The following is an 18,180-nucleotide window of genomic DNA, read 5'->3' on the forward strand; positions in this document are numbered from 1 at the left end:
CTAAGACTATATGCTTCAGGATAGTTGTCAATCTGGATTTATAGTAGGAATTTCCTCTCTGAGAATTCTTCATTCCTATGAAATAAAAGCCAAGGACCTAGCCCAAACAATATGTTACATAAATATTAGTTGTTATTACTGGAAAGAGCACAGCATCATGAAAATAGAATTCAATTTGGAGCTAGAAAACTTACTAAGGCTTTCTTTTTCTTCATGACCTTAGTCAAGTCACTTAACCTACATGGGCCTCAGGTTTCTCATCTATAAAGGGATGATGGGATCTTTAGGTCCCTTCTACTTTGATGCCATATGCATGTATAACCCTATGAACTGGAAGAGATCTTGGATCATAGAATATAGGCTAGTAAAGTTTAAGAGGGGATTCAGGGATCATCCAGACAACCTCTCACATCTGAGAGACCTGAAGCCTTGACAGTGAAAGTCACTTGCCCAAAGTCACTAGCCTGCTAGTGGTGGAGAATGAAGTACAACCTGGCTTTGCACCTCGTTCTGTGTGATAATACTGTTTTTGTGGTAATAATAATAGCATTCACTTAATGCTTTTAGGGTTTGCAAAGTGCTTTACAAATAGTCTCATTATCAATTTATCTGATGAATAAAAGCACAGGGTTATAGTTGAACCTACTCAGAACCATTATCATGATCAGCTCAAATCTAGGGTCTCTGACTACAACTGGAGGGTTTATAAAGCTGTCAACAAGCCTGAATGAGGACTGAATTAATTGCTTTGGCCTTATGTGTGGCTGAGCATCCTGCTCTAATTACCTGCCACTCTGGCCAATGCAGTCCCCTCCACCAAATCCTGATCCTTATAATCCATTGATAATTCCATCACCATTTCATCACTTTATCCCTAGTTATCAAAACATATGCATGAAAAAGAAAGAAATTATGAACAAAGAAAAGTACTGACATTAAGGGGCAAAGGCCAGGAGTCATGAGTTAAAAGGGTCTCATGGAGAATTTTCTCTGATCTAACTAAAATTGATAGAGAAATTATCTTTCTCTTTGAAGGTAATTAGGTGATTCCTAAAGTATTTTGTAATTCTAAATCCTATGGCCCTACCCTCGTTTAGTCTAGAAAAGAGAAAATCTGGTTTGGGGTAAGGGAGTTTCAGGTGAGGAGGAGCAGTGGGGACGATAGCTCTTTGAAGAAATTTTAAAGGCTCTCACATAGAAGAACCCACAGGCTGGTTTTGTGCAAATCCAGAGGAGAAAACTAGTACCAAATTCCAAAAGTTATAGGGGAAAGTATTTCCACTCAAAATATTTGGAAATGTTTTCCTAACAATTAGAATAGATCATATATAGAATGGCCAGCTTATGAAGAGATAAGTTGTTTGTTACTAGAACCATTCGAGCAGAGACTCAGTCATCTGTCAGGGATGTTGTAGAAATGGTTCAGTTAGATGACCCTTTCTGCAGTCTCTTCTATTCAAGATTATATCTACTACCTTATGCATGCACCCTGCAAGCAGATAGCAAAGGAACACAAAGCAACAAAATATACACATGATGTTAAAACTGTCTCGGGCAAAATTGAATCACTTTGATGATTCAGAAACTGCTTTAAGATCTGGCAGGGTTGTAGTGTTGTTATTATAAGCAGGAGGGATCATTGAACTGGCAAGGGAGAGAAATACTAGGAAAGAGAGTTTTCTGATTGATGCAATGCTAAGAGAACCCATTTTTTCTGTATCTACCACATGCAAGCTATAATCCGGTATCCTGCAAGGAGAAGATTTGATGAGGATAAAATATTTGCCCTGACAAATTCCCAGGGGATCTGTGACACTCGAGTAAAATCATTTAACTCAAGCACTTTGCAAACCACATGGCAGCTTAGATTGGTGTCATCCATCCATCAATGATCTAAGATTTTAGAGAACTCCCTAAATCTTTCATTTTCTCCAAAACAAATTTATTAAAAATAGCATAAAGTGTGTCCTTCATGAAACTCTTTGAAAGAAGAAAAACTAAACACCTTTTAGTATGTTAATCCTGCAGCCCTTCAGGTGAGTTCCTGGTTAAACTGCTGTCTTATAAATAGAGAAGCCTTCATGGCTCCTCTAAAACTACATATATATTCATAATCTCAGTATAATTTATTTTTGGCCTAACTTCATCGTTTTATCCTTCATATATGAATTCCTCCCTCTTCCTTATTTTCTCCTTTCCTTTCTGCCCTTTCTTCTTCCCTCCATCTTCTCCTTTTATTCCTTCCTTGGTCCTTCTTTCCTTCTTTCTTTCCTTTCTTTTTCCCCTAAACCCTTCCTTTGTTCCTTCATCCTTTCCCTTCTCTCCATCTTTCCTTCTTTCTTTCCTGTCTTCTTTCCTTTTTTCTCCTTCCTATCCTCTTTCCATTCCTTCCCTCTGCCTTTTTCTTATATTTTCCTTCTTTCCTCTCTAGCCCTTCCCTATGTCATCCCTCCATTCCTCCCTCCCTCCCTTCCTTTGTTGCTTCCTTCCTTTCTTCCTTCCTTCTTTCCTTTTGTCTATTTCTTCCTTTCTCTCTCCTCCTCCTTCCCTGCTTTTCTCCCTCTCTTCTATCCTATCTTCCTTCCTTTCTCCCTCCCTCTTTCTCATTTTTATTTCTTCTTTCCCTTTCCCTTTTCCATCTATCCTTTTCCTCCCCTTCTCTCTCACTTTCTTCCATTCCTTTCTCTCTCTCTCCCTTCCTTTACTTTGTCTTCTCTCTTTCCATGCATCTTTAAAAATAACCCAAAAGATTGCTTTGCTTTGAATGACATCAGCATCCCTGGTTGTCAAGTTGTTATGGCCTTCGTCAATAGAATATACAGTGACACTTTTCCCTTCTGCTTCTAACATCTTTGACCTTATACAGTAAACATTACATCAAACAATGAATGTTTGATGCTGGTGAGAATCACTGACTGACTCATACCTTTGGATATACGTACATTACTAGTCCAGTGTTCTTTTTCCTTACCCTTGCCTGACTCGGAAGGTTTTAGAGAAGGAAAGGATATGAAAGCATTTTACAATTGTATCTATTTCATCCTGAGCATGCAGATATTATCTCAGGATGTAGAGCTGAGAAACTAGAGTTTGTCTAGTTCCATCTAGTCATTTTAGAGATGAGGAAACTGAGACACACACTGAACCAAAATGACTTCCCTGATGTCACAGACATAAATGCCTTTCCCCGAAGATTTTTCTTCTTCCCTTCTATCTGATCTCTGAATAATAGTAAGTTTTAACATTTTTAAATCTACTATGCACTCAATACACCTAAGAAAGGTTTAATGACTTTCTTAGTATCACAGCTAATTAATTTCTAAGGCAGGACTTGAATTCAGGTCTTCCTGACTCCAAATCCAGTCCAGCACTCTGTCTACTGCACCACCCAACTTCCCTCTGAACTTCTCAGCACACAAGCTATCCCTCTGAATATCTGAAGGGCTGTCATGTGAAAGAGGCCTTTCAATAGTTCTTCTTGGCTCAAGGGAAACGAAGTAAGAGAAATGGTTGGAAGTTTGAAGAGGACATATTTTAGCTTACACTAAGGAAATACCTTTGACTCACTAGAACTCTCTATATAGGATGAACATTCTAGACAAATAGTTTATTAGTAGGGATCTTTGCTGGATTAACACCTCAATACAACTCAAGGGATACTTATTAAGTGCCTATCATGTGTAAAGCACTGAGCAAGCTGCTGGGACTACAAAGACTCCTGCCTGCAAGGAGTTTACATTCTACTGGAAAGATATGGTCTATATGCAGATAAGACTTAGGGGCACATAAATGTTATCATCATGTGCTCTCTTTTACAAAGGAGGTTGATGATAAAGGTTTTGCTTTTCAAAGATAAATTCCAGAATCTGACCTGAAGTCAGTCTAAATTCAGACCAGTATATAATCCAAGAATCAGAAGGCATATCTTTCCTTTGGTCACTTTATTTCTTCTTTGGTCCTCACAATTCAGAGCATGTGCAAAACCAACCTAATGACACACAAAAGCTTCCCTTTTCCTTCCTGTCTTCTCCATCAGTGAGTCAGATAAACATGTATAAAGCATCTAATATATGTCAGATACCTTACTAAATACTGGGGATAGAAAGAAAAGCAGAATCCAGAATTCCTGGCTTCAACAAGCTCACAGTCTAATGAGGGGGAGGTGTCAAAATGCAAACCACCATGTGTAGGTATACAAGTTGCATACGGTGTACATGGTAGATGTGAATAGAGGGTAAGACTTGGTGTCTGGGATATCTGAGATCAAATCCTGCCTCAAACAAATATCCAAGCTTACTAACTGTTTGATACTTAAAAAATCAACTCAATTTATTCCTGCCTTAGTTTCCTCATCTGTAAAATGGAGATAATAATAGCACCTACCTCCCACGGTGGTTGTGAGCGTCAAACGACATAATATTTGTAAAGCAATGTTGTAAAGCTTCAAACGCTACATAAATGTTAGCTATTAATAAATTCTGGTAAGCTCAGAGACAAGAGAGGAAGAGACTGGGGAAAGCTTCATTCTTTTCCTTATCTCATCATCTTCCACTCTTCTTTGTCTCCCCTTCTTTCTCTCGTCTCTTTGATGAAAAGAGCAATATTGAGAAAAAATTATACAGAGAGGCTATGTAGGATAGAGGAAAGGGCTTTGGATTGGAAACTGGTTTAAGACCTGAGTTCAGGTTGCAACTCAGATACTTCCTAGCTGCTATGATACTAAGCAAGTCATTTATCCTCTTTAAACCTCAGTTTCCTCATCTGTGTAATGGCCATAAAAATGCTTGCACTTCATAGGCTTTTATGAAAAAATATTACAGAAATTTGAGTTAGGGCCCTGCCCCTACATCAGACTGTCGTTCATGCCTTTACCTTATTACATTCGACCCATTTTCCTTTCCCTGTTTTCAGTTTTCCCATCTTCTGACAGAAACCCTGTAGCCTGTTCTGATGGGAAGTAGGAGAGGGGGCAGTCTCAGCAATAGGAGCTGTTCTAACCTATGCTCACCTTTTCTTTCCCTCTTCTTTTCCTTACAGAAAAGACCAATTGGAGGTAGCAGCCAGGTAAGTGTTCCTTGTTGCTCAGTTTCTTCAAGTCAACAAGCATTTATTAAGCAACTACTGTGTACCAGGCACTATGCTAAGTACTGGGCATACAAAGAGAGGCAAAAGACCTGCCTCTCAGAGAGCCCTCAGTCTAATGCAGAGACAATATGCAAACAACTAGATACAAACAAGACATAGGCGGGATAAATTATAGATCATTTCAGGTGGAAGGCACAACCACTGAGTAGAATTATGAAAGGTTTGCTTCCTTCCTTTCTCCCTCCTTTTCTTCCTTCCTTCCTTCCTTCCTTCCTTCCTTCCTTCCTTCCTTCCTTCCTTCCTTCCTTCCTTCCTTCCTACCTTCCTTCCTTCCTTCCTACCTTCCTTCCTTCCTTCCCTGATATCAGGGCCCCAAGTCACCAGGATCCTGCCTATAGGCTACTATGTTGTAGCCAAAGGGACTTCAGTTGTTCACATGGAATTGTTAGCTAGCAAATTTTGCTGACTTTAGTACTTACTCCACTATTTTGTGTTAGCTGCCCTTGTGCTATCAAATGCCATTCAGTAAGCTATATTTAGAAGGAGACTTAGGAACATTTTGTAACCTTGTATAATACTTTTCTTTTCAGGGTTCCCAGACTATAAAACAAACACATTCATAATACAAATCATTTCTATAGATAAACAATGAATATATTTCTACACATCAAGTCATTAAAATTACATATATGAATATATAAAGAATCTTTGATTCTGTCAGAATAGGGAACTCCTTGTGCAGGAATTCCCTCTAACAATGCAGAAAGTGACCTGTATCTGACTTAAGAAGTCCTAAGGTATTGCTTTAGGCACCTATAGGTTAAGTAACATTCTTGGTGCCATGTAGCTAATATGTAGCAGAGGCAAGATTTGAACTCAGCTCTCCTTGTTCTGAATAGGATACTATATACTGACAAATCACCTCTAAAATGATATATGGGGTAAATTTTCAAGTAATTTCCTGCAAATAACAACTATCTTTTAAATATAAATCAAATTATGAAGTCCTTCTTCATCCCTCAGTGTTGGGGGGCTACAGAATCTTAGCCTGGCACTCAAAGCCCTCTTTCTCTTGATGGGAGAATATTCGTATCTTGAGATACCAGGCTTCTCTCAGGAAAAAACCTCAGTCCCAGGCTTCTCTAAGTTACACATACTCACTATAAAGATTTCATAACTAGATAGACAGATAAAGCATTCATTAGGCACTTACTGTATGCCTGGGAAGTAACAGAGGATATTCCAAAATGGTTATCTCTGTCTGCAGGAGATAACCCCTCCATAACCAAGAGATAAGCCAAACAACACAAATAAAGGTGGGAAGGGTAACAGAAAGAGGAGAGTCAAAGTCCAGTCATAAATCTTGCACTAAATATCCCCTTCTCTCAACCTTATTGCACCTAAGGGGTAGTAGATAATGGAGCCACAAATCTGTGTAATCACATATTTTTTAAAACAACTAACTTAAAAAGTATTGAGATTACGAAGACACCAACATTTTTATAGAACTATTCTTTAAAAGAAACTATCACGTTTTGGAAGAGTTCCCTTTACTAGCTTCAGGAAACAATATGGCAGAGTCTAGCAATACGACATTTTCAACATTCTATGGAATGCTAATAATGACTTACAATGGGCAGAAACAGTTGACACTTTATGAAGCATGAATGGATTTATACCTGGTTTTGAAGGGCCTAGAAGGAACATGTCTAAGAAGAAAGTTAGGTTATAAAACTAATCAATCACAACTAATTAAAGTGAGGAGAGATACCATACTGAATTTTTAAATTCCTGTGAATTGATTTTCACAAACCATAAATTCACTGAGTCAATTAGGTATCCTGGAAGCACCCAAAGCTAATGTAATCTTAGACCTCAAATACAGTGTTCAGAATGACAGCCATAATAGTCTTGTCATATTCTAGTTAGACCACCTTTGGAACATTGTGTCTGTTCTAAGCATTTGATTTTAGGAAGAGCATTGTATAAATGAACAGTCCAAAAGAGAACTGAGCATTATCCTAGGTCCTCAGCCTCCTGTCCTATGAGGTTCTGCTGAATGAAGTAGGGAGTGTCTGTTCCAAGGCAGAGAAAACTTAAAGGGGAATGAACGCTTTCCTCAAATATTCAGGAATTATCAAGTGGAAGAGGAATTTGATTTGTTTTGTGTGGTTTGAGAGAGTAGAACTGGGAGGAAGATGCAAAAAGACAAATCAAGGCTTTAAGAAAGAAAAAGATTCCTTCCCTGGCAATTAGAACTATTCAAAAGTGGAGTGGGCAGTCTCTGAAGTCATGAATTCTCTTAATTTGCAGTGATCACCTGCTAGTAAGTGATAGAGGGGATTGTCACTCAAGTACGTTGCTACTGTTTAGTTGTTTTCAGTCATGACCAACTCTTCATGACCCCATTTGAAGTAGGCTGGGCAGATGTCATCTCCAACTTTCCAATGAGGAAACAGGTTTAGGGAGATGATGATTTGCCACAGGTCGCCTAGTGAATAAGTGTGTGGGCCATGATTAGAATCTATGTCTTCTGACTCCAAGGCCTGTGTTCTTTCCACCAAATCTTTCATGACATTTGGAGAACTGATGAAAACATTAGAGCACCGGTAATATCTTTGAATAGTTTTTCAATGGAAAGTTGTATTTCTTTCTGATTTAATTTTCCAAAGATATAAATTGAAACATCTCTCTAGTAGGGACCACTGTCTCAACCAAGAAATACAACTATTCAAGATTACCTTGTAATGAGATCCTCTGGGTAGTTTAGTTTCCAAATTCCCTTGGATACAATCCATAATGACACACCCTATAAAAAGCTCTGATCTGTTGCAAATATTATAGTGCAGTATTCAATAGTGTGAAACCCAACCCAAGCTTTATGTCCACCCTGCACAACCTGGATGATGAATATCAAGTTGTTTCTTTGCTAGACACTGAGCGCTTGACATCCATTAAGGGAAATTCCAAGCTAGGGCTGAACAAAGAACAATCCACCCTCGGCTAAATCCTCATTCATTTAAGGTGCTCATTACTGGATACTGGATTAGTAGCTTGGATAATGTCTCATTAAAGCTGAGCAAGATATAGTTAAAGTAATTTCTGAGAGTTTTAAATAATAGCTAGCATTTATTCTTAATAAAAGCTAACACTTTGGGGTTTGAAAAGCACGTTACAAATAACTTATTTTATCTTCACAACAATCATAGGAAGCAGTGGCTGTTATTATCTCCGTTTTTATAGATGAGAAAACTGAGACAGGTTAAGTGACTTGTCTACAGTTACAAAGCTAGAAAGCATCTGAAACTGGGTTTGAAATGAGATCTTCCTGACTCCAGGTCTAGTGTTTTACTTACTGTATCACCTAGTTGCCCCATATTCTGCTTCAATAATTGAAAATATTTATGATTTCACCTTGATGGGCATTCCTTCCTGTAATGTAGATCACAATCTGTCCACATCTTAGCAGTTTTATGAACCTATGACCAAAAAATTCCTAATTGCTAAACCTCTCCACATTTAACTGATATTTGCCAATCACTAGGCCTGTATTTGAAACACACACACACACACACACACACACACCTAGAAGTCAGCTTCAAGGCCATCAGGTCTAATAATCTAATTTTACAGATGAAAATACTGAGGCCCAGAGATGATAAATTTCTTCCCCAAAGTCACATAAGTGGTGAGTGCTATAACTGAGATTTGACCTGAGGGTCTCAGACTCCAAAACCAGGGCTCCTTCCACTATACCAGCTTGATATTATCTACAAAAATTGTCTTCTCCTGACAGAGCTTTCAAGAATTGAAGTTAATCTCCATGCCATGGTAAGGCATCAGGAGAGGAATTTAGTGGTAAGGGTATTAAGAAAAATATTTAGTAGTGGGAAAGTAAGTTCTCTAAGATCACAGCATGGAGACATGGAAGCCTACTTCAAGGTGAGCACATTTGATGGGCAGAAGGGGACATTTTCATCTACTTTGGTAAGTCCCAAAGTCATTTGTTGGTGACTCATAAACTGGATACTGGGAGAATTAATATTCTATGAACTTCCCTCATATCAGGTTACCAAATGGATACTATATTCAAACAACCTATAGATGATAGAAAAATAGTGATATAGATGACTTTTTCAGGAGTTTGGCTATGAAAGGGAAGAAAGAACTATAGGATTGTAGCTTAAGAGAAAGATAGGATCAAGTGAATGGGTTGTTGATTTGTTTTAAAGGATAAGGTAGATAGGGGCATGTTTGTAGATGTTAGTGAATGAGTGTCTATCGACTGAAGATTTCAGAAGGGGTAAAATCATGGGAACAATCTGACAGAGGACAGTACAAATGGAGGGGTTGACTTTGAAGGGGGGAGTAGCTGCCTCTTTCTTCACTGGAGATTGATGCAAAGCAGAAAAAAATAGAGGATGATGGCAAGAGGCTTTGAGACGTGGAATATGAGAGAAGAGGGAGTTCACAGCAAATGGCTTCTATTTCTTATATTATAATAATATCTCACACGTAAGGCTTTGTATTTCATAGAATATTTTTCTAAAAACAAAGAATAAAATGTAATCAAATGGAAAGAACACTACGTCGGGGTTGAGAAGAGCATGTGCTGATTGTACGACCTCTGAGTCTCAGTTTCTTTGTCTGTAAAATGGGAATGAAAATAATACTTAACTCACTTGAGAAGAGTACATTTTGTAAATCTGAAAGTGCTCTATTATTGTGAGCTCAGAACTGCTCCATGATTCTGGCAGGAATTATTTTCTTTACTTTACAGACGAGTAAATTGAGACTCAAAGAGGGTCAACATTTTGTCTGAGGTCACACTTGTAATAACTTGATGGCATTTGAACTCAAAATTTCTGATCCCAAATACAATGCCAAATACAGTTCAACTCTACCATGTGGGCTCCCTCTTATCAGTAATAAAAACCAAGAGAACTGGTTATACTAAACTGTTATCTATACAAGAGAATGGAGAGTTTTGGTTTATCTAGCATTTTATTAACAAATTGTCCTCTGGAAGGGACAGGAACAGTCATTTATATAATGCCTACTATGTGCCAGACACTGTGTTAAGCTCTTTACAAATGTTATTGTATTTATTCCTCACAACAATTCTGTGGGGCAACTGCCATTATTATCTCCATTTTGCAACTGAGGGAACTTTTAGGCAGAGGACAGCTAGTGCATTCCTGAAACTGGATTTGAACTCAGATCTTTCTGACTCCATGCCCAGTGTTCTGTCTAAGACTATAGTTGCAAAACAGTTGCCAATATGCATTGATAAAGGGAGTTTCCTCACTAAAAGTGCCCTACACTAACAAAATCACTATTCAATACACTCCCTCTCCGCCAAAAAGCCATTCCTTATTTCCAAATGTTCTCCAATTGAAGGAGAAGCACTGGAGTAAGGGGAGAGAGATACCTGTGATTTCAAATGTATAGAAAACTCCTAATGTGGAAACTCATTCTACTGGTGCAGATTATTATTTACCAGTTACTTCTGGTCTTAGAGATTGCGGTGAGCGCTGAGCAACTGACGGACTTCTTCCAGGTCAGAGAGATAGCTAGTAAGGGTCAAAAACAGGACATGAAGGCTTGACCTGACTCCAAGGCCCTACTTCTATAAACTGCCCATCTTGTGTCTCAATCCATATTTGCATTGTCAGTTGACAGAGAATCAAAATACAATGAAAATAAACATGGAAAACACATCTAACAGTGTCATCTCACTTGGATGTTTGAGAAAGTACTTTAGTTTCTTCTCCAAGATTCACCATGTTGAGCATCATAGCATACCACATATTGAAGGAACTTCATATTTCTACCTCCTCATAGACATACCCAATTTACAGATGAGAAAACTGGGTCCTTGAAAAGTAAAGTAACTTCCCCAGGGTCACACAGAACTTATAGAAGAGTTGGGAGTCAAACTCAGATCTTTTGATTTCAAGTCCAGTGAACATCCCAGTACACCATGCAGCTTTATCTACTCCAAAATGGCTTTCTATTGGTTATAATCTGTTCACAGTTGCTAATTACCAAAAGGTGTGAAATAACCAGAGGATAAAATGTATAAGCCTTCAAGCAAACAAGCCTCCCCTAATCAAGCTCCACCTGAGGCCTATTAATGGGTGGGAAAGATTTTTAATTCTCATTACACATCTCAACACAAGTATTATCCCCATTTTACCAGTATAGGGAATGAGACTCAGAAAGTCAATGCAATTTGCATGAGTCATACAGAGTTTGCTGGTCTTGAACCCAGATATCCTAACTTTTAAGTAAACCAACAATTTGTTTCTCATTGGCATGTTGAGACTCATCAAACCCTCTGACTATTCCCCACTTTGATTGGTCCATGTAATGATAAAGAAACCTGAACTGAGTCTCTAATAACTCTAAAGTCCTGGAATAAAAAATAAAAAATCAAGGAAGTGCTGCTCTCTTCCATTTTTCTGGCTGAAGATTGTGCCTTTGGAAGGCAAAGGAGGATACAATCCATGGGACATGGGAGGTGAATTCCAACCATTATGTTAGATAATGGTATTTGTCTCTTTGAATGATGATTTGAATTCCCAGAATGATGCACCCCCCAACAAGAGATATACTGGGAAGCATTGATTTGATAAGTAAGTGATTGTTGAACTGCCCGGGAGAGTTCAAACTGATATCTGAGTTTGTGGAGGGAGTGAGGAAAGGTAAGTGCCTTGATAAACTGAAATCAACTACCGTGGAGGACAACAGGTTTTGGCATACAAAGAATAATGTTTGGAAGATGTACCCATTTCTTTACAAGTGAAGGCAGTTGGAAACAATACTTGTGACATGAAATAGCAATATGCTAGTGCAAAGAGTATGGATCATAAAATTAACTTAACATTTTTACATGTGGAGGTAAATAAATCTTTATATATTTCACCACAGCTTGGTTGGATGAAGCCCATTACTGGGAAGGTGGTGAGGAGGGAAGGATATGTTTTATTCAAAAGAAACATCTAATAGAAGGAGCAGAGGAATTGCATTATATGTCAAAAAGATAATGGGAATCAACAAATCAGATATTAGAAGAATAGGAGAAGAACATTTGATTGAGGATAAAGAAAAAAGAAAAATAAATGTTGTTGTTATGGAACATAAATTCTAGCTAGACCAAATAGAATAGATGGAAAGCAATGCCTTGAACAGATCATTCACACACACACACACACACACACACACACACACACACACACACACACACACACACACACCCCACACACACACAAATGTAAGCTATAATAATGAAGAATTATAATCTTCACCATGGCTGTTCAAACCTTCTTCTATCACTCCAACCTCCCAATGTTGTCTCCCCTGACCAGAAGATGACTATGTCTTCTACTTGAATGAGAAACTCAAGCCCAAATAGTAGCAGCTCACATGTATCTTTTACTTCATTCCTCAAAACCTCTCTGATCCACGGCCCTGAAAGAACAAGCATCTCTTCTTGCTAAAGGCTAAAGACACTCTCCACTGGTGTGGCTATAATTCCTGTTTAGTTCCTCATTCCATCTACTAGGACCACTGTAATAGTTTTGTAAAATACAAGTTCTTTAGCCTGGAATATAAGCCACAATTTGACTCTCAACAATCTGTCTCAACTTACTTTACACAGCTCCATTTCACTCACTCTGTGGTCTACCCAAACTAGACTATTTGTTGTTTGACTTCTTAACTCCAGTCTCTGAGCATTATCACAAGCCCTAATTCATGCCTGGAATGTACTCCCACTTCATTTCTATCTTCCTTCAAGTTTCAACATAGGTACCTCTTCCCTGATTCCTTTCCCCTCATCCTTTACCCCCTCCATCTATGAGTATTCTCCTTTAGATTCCTTTATCTCATGCCTCTTTTGTGTCCACTACTCTCTACCTTATAATTCTACTTAACTATATTCAAGTTCTATACTCTCCTCAGTAGAATACACACTTGCCCAAGCATAGGTAGTGCTTCACTTTTGTCTTGTATTCCCCATTCCTAGCATGGTGCCTAGAAACATTCAATAGTATTTGCTGACTTGAATTGAGCTCTCTGGTCATCTACTGGGGTTCTCTCTGTTAAAAGCAGAGCATCTGATGAATTCTTTACTTGGCCTGTTGACAGTTTGTTTCATTTCTAAGATGGAAAAGGAAATGATGAAGAGAGTTTTCACCCTGCATCTCCTGATGACCATCCAAAAAGGACTGTTTGTTGAAATAGATGCATTGAGGGAAACCTGGAGAGAAAAATACTGTGTCAGCAAATGCAGTTCAATATAGTCCAACCCAACAACCACTTATTAAGCATCTTTTCTGCACAAGGCACTCTGGTAGACACCAGGCATTCAAAGATGAAAGACCACAGAATGCAGTAGAAGGATATGACATATGCCAATAAACATAGGACAACTAGATGTTGCAGTGGATAGAGCCCTGGGCTTAGGATCAGGGAAACATTTTCTGAGTTCTATTCTGGCCTCACTCACTAGCTGTGTGACTGGGTAAATCACTCAATCCTATTTGCCTCAATTTTCTTATTTGTAAAAATGAGCTGGAGAAGGAAATGGCAAACCACACTAGTATTTCTGCCAGGAAAACCCCAAAAGGGGTCATAAAGAATAAGACACAACTGAACAACAAAGATAATGCAGTGGGGCAAAGGAGAGTCAGTTAAAGGACTATGAAAAATCTGTGGTGGGATTAGCCTGGATTGGGAGCAGGATAGGGATTTTACATGAGGTTGTCTTAGAATGTTGGTACTGTGTTTCTCCTAAGAAGACCATGCCACAAAAGAAATAATGACATGACTCGCACTTGACTTTCGTTTTGAGTGAGGGAGGGCTATGCAGGTCACCAGCCTCACTTGTCCTCCAGAGCTTTCTGAATCCAGTGACTGGAGATGACCCAGGATGCATTGGGAGACCCCTTTAGGCCAAGATCTATTCAGATACCCACTTTGGAAGAGGTAGATCCCATTTAGTTAATAGACAGTTTAAGAAACAATCAGCAGATGGCCCCTTTAATGAGGCAAAGAAAAATAACTGACTTGGAAGGAAACAGCACCAGTTACCATTGATAATCACTCTTAAGCAAGGAGGGCCCAGAAAACAGCCTTCAGGCAGGGGCCTAGTGTTGTCTAATCTATGGACTTCAGCATGTAGAAGGTTTAAGGTTTTGGGAACAGTATCTATATTGTTGAGGACATATGCTGTTTTCTTGTGGCCTTTGTGTCCAGACACCTAGAACAAAGCCTGACACATAGCACTCAATTCATGTTCCTTTATGTTAGGGACATGCTTGACACACAAAAAGTATTCAGGAAAACTTATTAAAGTAGAGTTCAGAGGAATTGAGCACCTTGGTCAAAACTAACTCCACCCCTCTTGAGGAGCAGGGAGTGCCTTCTACATTCTTTATGAAGGGGTAGTTTCCCAGTAAGGGTACAAGAAGATTATAACTTGTATCAGACCAATGGAAGCTTCTTATACTGTTCTGAATTTTCAACCACCCTCAACCCCATCCGTTGCCACATGACTTCATGTTCTCGCTGATAGGCTTTTCCTCAAATAGCTCATCAAGCCTTCACACAAGTTTCTGACCTCTAACCTGACAGTGCTAGGTCACAACTCTGATCACCCAAACTGTGGAAACAGAACTTTCTTGTTTCCCACACTTAAATTTAAGTAGTATTAAGAGTTTTAATAAGTTAGGAAGGATACATTGGATACATCCAGGCTTGTACTAAAGATATTTAGAGAACAGATTTCAAAATGTTTAAAAAAATATGAGTTTAAAACCTCATTCTGAGGTGCTGAAGGGGATGTCAGTTCAATAGGGATGAAATTCTCTCAAATGCAAAATTCTGCAAGACAATCAAAAGTAATCCTGTAACAAGTAAAGAAACCAATGCAAATCTTGACACTGAGGTTGCTGCTGCACTGCGCTGTGATTTTTCAAGGACATTTACAAAAGACAAGTGAGAGTGAATATAAAATAGTGACATGAAACTCTCTGGATGATGTCAAGAAGTCTGAAACCCCAGATGACCTGAAGCTTGTAGAAATTGCTGAGGATGGGACAAAGGAATATGTTTTTACAAAGTGGCCTAGGAACATGGAAACCACTCAGGGAAGAAATACCCATGTGATGTGAGGTCACGGTCACCAACTCCGTCTTAGCAAAGCTTCCCAATACTTCCTATTCCCTGAAAAAATATGAAGTTTATGCTGTTTCCTCTATCGATATTCTATTCACATGGAAATGAGAATGAAATGCTTCCTTATTGCTTCTGGCAACCTGGCCAATTAAATTATCCCTACTGAAATAATTTCCAATGAGCCTGGTCCATGGAATCATGAAATTGTACAGAGTAGCATGACTAGGAAGCTGGATTTCAAGGCAGACAGTTGTTTTTTTGTTCAGTGATATCTGACTCTTTGTGACCGCATGGACCATATCAGGCTAGGTAGGCCCTTCTATCTTCCACTAATTTTGTCCAAGTTCATCTTCATTGTTTCCATGACACTATCTATCCATCTCATCTTCTGCCATCCTCTTTTCCTTTTGCCTTCACTCTTTCCCAACATCAGAGTCATTTCCGATGAATCCCTTGTTCTTATAATATGGCCAAAGTATTAAGATTTACCTTCAGTATTTGACCTTCCAGTGAATAGTCAGAATTCATGTGTTTAATTATTGACTGATTTGATCTCTTTGCTGTCTAAGGACCTCTAAAAAAGTCTTTTCCAGCAACACAATTCAAAAGACCTGGGTTCCAATTCTGCTTCAGATACTTACATGTGATCTTGGGAAAAAAAAATGTTTAACCTCTCTGAGTCTCAGTTTTGTTTTCTTTAAGATGGGGGTATTAATAGTTCTTCCTTGCTGGGTTTTGGTAAGGTTCAAATGAGATATATGTATTAAATCACTTTACAAATGTTAGAGAATTATATAAATGTGCGCTGTTATTATATTTACAAAGAGGACACTTTGGATAATGGAGAATGAAGTAGGAAGTAAATGGAATTTTTATTCTGTTCAGAAGATTGCAAAACATTTGCCCTGAATGATGGAATCAGATTGAATCATTCAGTTGAGTTCAATTCAACGAACATTGACTAAGTACCTACTGTATGCAGACAGCTGTGCTAGGCTCTGAGAGACATGCAAAAGACATAGTCCCTGCCCTTCTGGAGTTACTAGTTAATTTTCTGATTTTTCAGCAGCTGGTACTCTTCTCTGAATTATGTGGTTTTCTGATATTTCCTCCACGGATTAACATTAAACCACAGCATAGTCAGGGAAAAGAACTGTCTCATTCCTCTTTGTATGTTTGATTAAAGGCAGACCCTCATACTTCTTTGTCTGGGACCTCAGGTTGTGTGCTCTCTTGCTGTCCTGGTAGTTGCCCCTCCCTTTGTCCTGGGAACTCTCGAGTGCATGGCATGCTGACAAGCTCCTTATTCTTTGGCCTATACCTTTAAGGAAAGAAAAAGAGAAGAAGGTCTGAATTTTCAGGCTACACACAGAAGAAGGTAGGAAAGGGAGGGCTTTTGGGAGGTCTTCAGTTTAAACATCTCGTTTAAGAACAAAGACTAGAGAATGCGGAGCCAAGATGGCGGAGTAGAAAGACGCACATACACATAGCTCTGAACCCACAACCCACAGAACAGCTACAGGGGAGTAACTCACGGCGAATTCTGCACCCAGAGGCCATGGAATATTGGAGCGAGGGAGATTTCTGTTCCGGAGGGACCTGCAAACCTCTCACGGGGGGTCCTTCGCACTGCGGACTGGGCGCCGGGACTGGGAACTGAGGGCAGCCCTGCAGCGGCCGCAGCACCGAGAGGAAAAGATCCGAGCGGGCTTCGGGGACGGGATCTCCAGTGGCCACGTGGGTCCCTCCACCCACAGAGGGACCTGCAAACCTCTCGCAAAAGGTCCGTCGCGCTGCAGACGCGGAGCCCAGCCCAGCCCAGACCTGCTGCAGCCACGGCACCAAGAGAAACAGACCCGAGCAGGCTTCAGGGATGGGATCTCCAGCGGCCGCACAAGTCTCTCCGCCCACAGGTGACGGGGGTCGGTGAGAGAGTCTCTTTGGCAGGTCGAGAAGGGAGTGGGGTGCCCCCATGATTCGGGCCCCCCCAGGAGGTAGAAGCTGAGAGGCGGCTGCAGACCAGAGTTCCCCAAGCGGGCGGGAGCCTGGATCCATTGTGGAAGGTCTGTACATAAACCCCCTGAGGGAACAGAGCCTGAGAGGCGGCCCTGCCCCAACCTCAGCACCTGAACTTAATTCTCACACTGAATAGCAGCCCTGCCCCCGCCAAAAGCCCTAAGGCTGGAAGCAGCATTTGAATCTCAGATCCCAAACACTGGCTGGGAGGATCAGGAGGCAAGGTGGGTGTGAGGAGAATATTCAGAGGTCAAGTCACTGGCTGGGAAAATGCCCAGAAAAGGGAAAAGAAATAAGACTATTGAAGGCTACTTGCTTGGAGAATAGACATTTCCTCCCTTCCTTTCTGATGAGGAAGAACAATGCTTACCATGAGGCAAAGACACAGAAATCAAGGCTTCTGTGTCCCAGCCCACCCAATGGGCTCAGGCCATGGAAGAGCTCAAAAGGAATTTTGAAAATCAAGTTAGAGAGGTGGAGGAAAAACTGGGAAGAGAAATGAGAGAGATAAAAGAAAAGCATGAAAAGCAGATCAGCTCCCTGCTAAAGGAGAACCAAAAAAATGTTGAAGAAATTAACACCTTGAAAACTAGCCTAACTCAATTGGCAAAAGAGGTTCAAAAAGCCAATGAGGAGAAGAATGCTTTCAAAAGCAGAATTAGCCAAATGGAAAAGGAGATTCAAAAGCTCACTGAAGAAAATAGTTCTTTCAAAATTAGAATGGCACAGATGGAGGCTAAGGACTTTGCGAGAAAGCATGATATCACAGAACAAAGAGAGACGAATGGAAAAATGAAAGATAATGTGAAATATCTCATTGGAAAAACAACTGACCTGGAAAATAGATTCAGGAAAGACAACTTAAAAATTTTGGGATTATCTGAAAGCCGTGATCAA

The 18,180-nt window shown here is 39.7% G+C and overlaps 1 protein-coding gene across 1 annotated transcript in view; it reads left to right on the forward strand.

Moving 5' to 3' along the window:
- Positions 1–18,180, forward strand: part of KCNQ3 (potassium voltage-gated channel subfamily Q member 3) — a 122,997-nt gene that overhangs the window by 67,742 nt on the left and 37,075 nt on the right. Inside the window, exon 9 of the mRNA XM_072606559.1 lies at positions 5,038–5,064. Within this exon, the coding sequence (XP_072462660.1) occupies positions 5,038–5,064 (27 nt within the window). The remainder of the gene's footprint in view (positions 1–5,037; positions 5,065–18,180) is intronic.

This window comes from Notamacropus eugenii, chromosome 4, assembly GCF_028372415.1.
Source record: "Notamacropus eugenii isolate mMacEug1 chromosome 4, mMacEug1.pri_v2, whole genome shotgun sequence".
NCBI classification, from domain to species: domain Eukaryota; kingdom Metazoa; phylum Chordata; class Mammalia; order Diprotodontia; family Macropodidae; genus Notamacropus; species Notamacropus eugenii.